The 454-nt window shown below is 43.4% G+C and overlaps 1 protein-coding gene across 1 annotated transcript; it reads left to right on the top strand.

Moving 5' to 3' along the window:
* Positions 1-81: 81 nt before the first annotated feature.
* On the top strand, positions 82-439 carry LOC110034249 (mannan endo-1,4-beta-mannosidase 2-like; the record flags this gene model as incomplete). The annotated part of the gene is made up of 1 exon (XM_020738530.1): positions 82-439. A coding segment is annotated over one exon (358 nt), but the record flags the coding sequence as incomplete, so codon positions are not given.
* Between the last annotated feature and the right edge of the window lie 15 nt (positions 440-454).

Raw genomic sequence — 454 nt, 5'->3', positions numbered from 1 at the left:
TTTTTTTTCTTCTTTTGAATAGTTTTTGTAGCTTCATCTTATGGCTTGTTTGAAAGTCTGAAAACCTGTTGTTGATTTCAGAAAGATGTTAGCTTGGCATGGCCTGTTCTACCCTATTATCGGCCTCGCCTCCTGTACTGTTTTCATCTACATTTCCTTTGGGGATCTCGCGTTCAAGCTCATGGAAACGAAGATGAGCTTTGTTGGGAGAGAAGGCGTTCATTTCATGGTTGACGGAAACCCATTTTATGTGAATGGATGGAACTCTTACTGGTTGATGATACAGTCCGTGGAGGAGGCTAGCCGGCCGAGGATGAACGCCATGTTCAAGACGGCTTCAGGTTTAGGGCTTACAGTTTGCAGGACATGGGCTTTCAATGATGGTGCTTACAATGCTCTTCAGATTTCCCCCGGCCAATTTGATGAGCAAGTTTTTAAGGTACTTTTCTTTTTC

The sequence above is a fragment of the Phalaenopsis equestris genome, unplaced genomic scaffold (assembly GCF_001263595.1).
Source record: "Phalaenopsis equestris unplaced genomic scaffold, ASM126359v1 Scaffold178319, whole genome shotgun sequence".
NCBI classification, from domain to species: Eukaryota; Viridiplantae; Streptophyta; class Magnoliopsida; order Asparagales; family Orchidaceae; genus Phalaenopsis; species Phalaenopsis equestris.
Note: the sequence above shows the minus strand (reverse complement) of the source record. Positions and strands in the feature narration are given on the sequence as shown.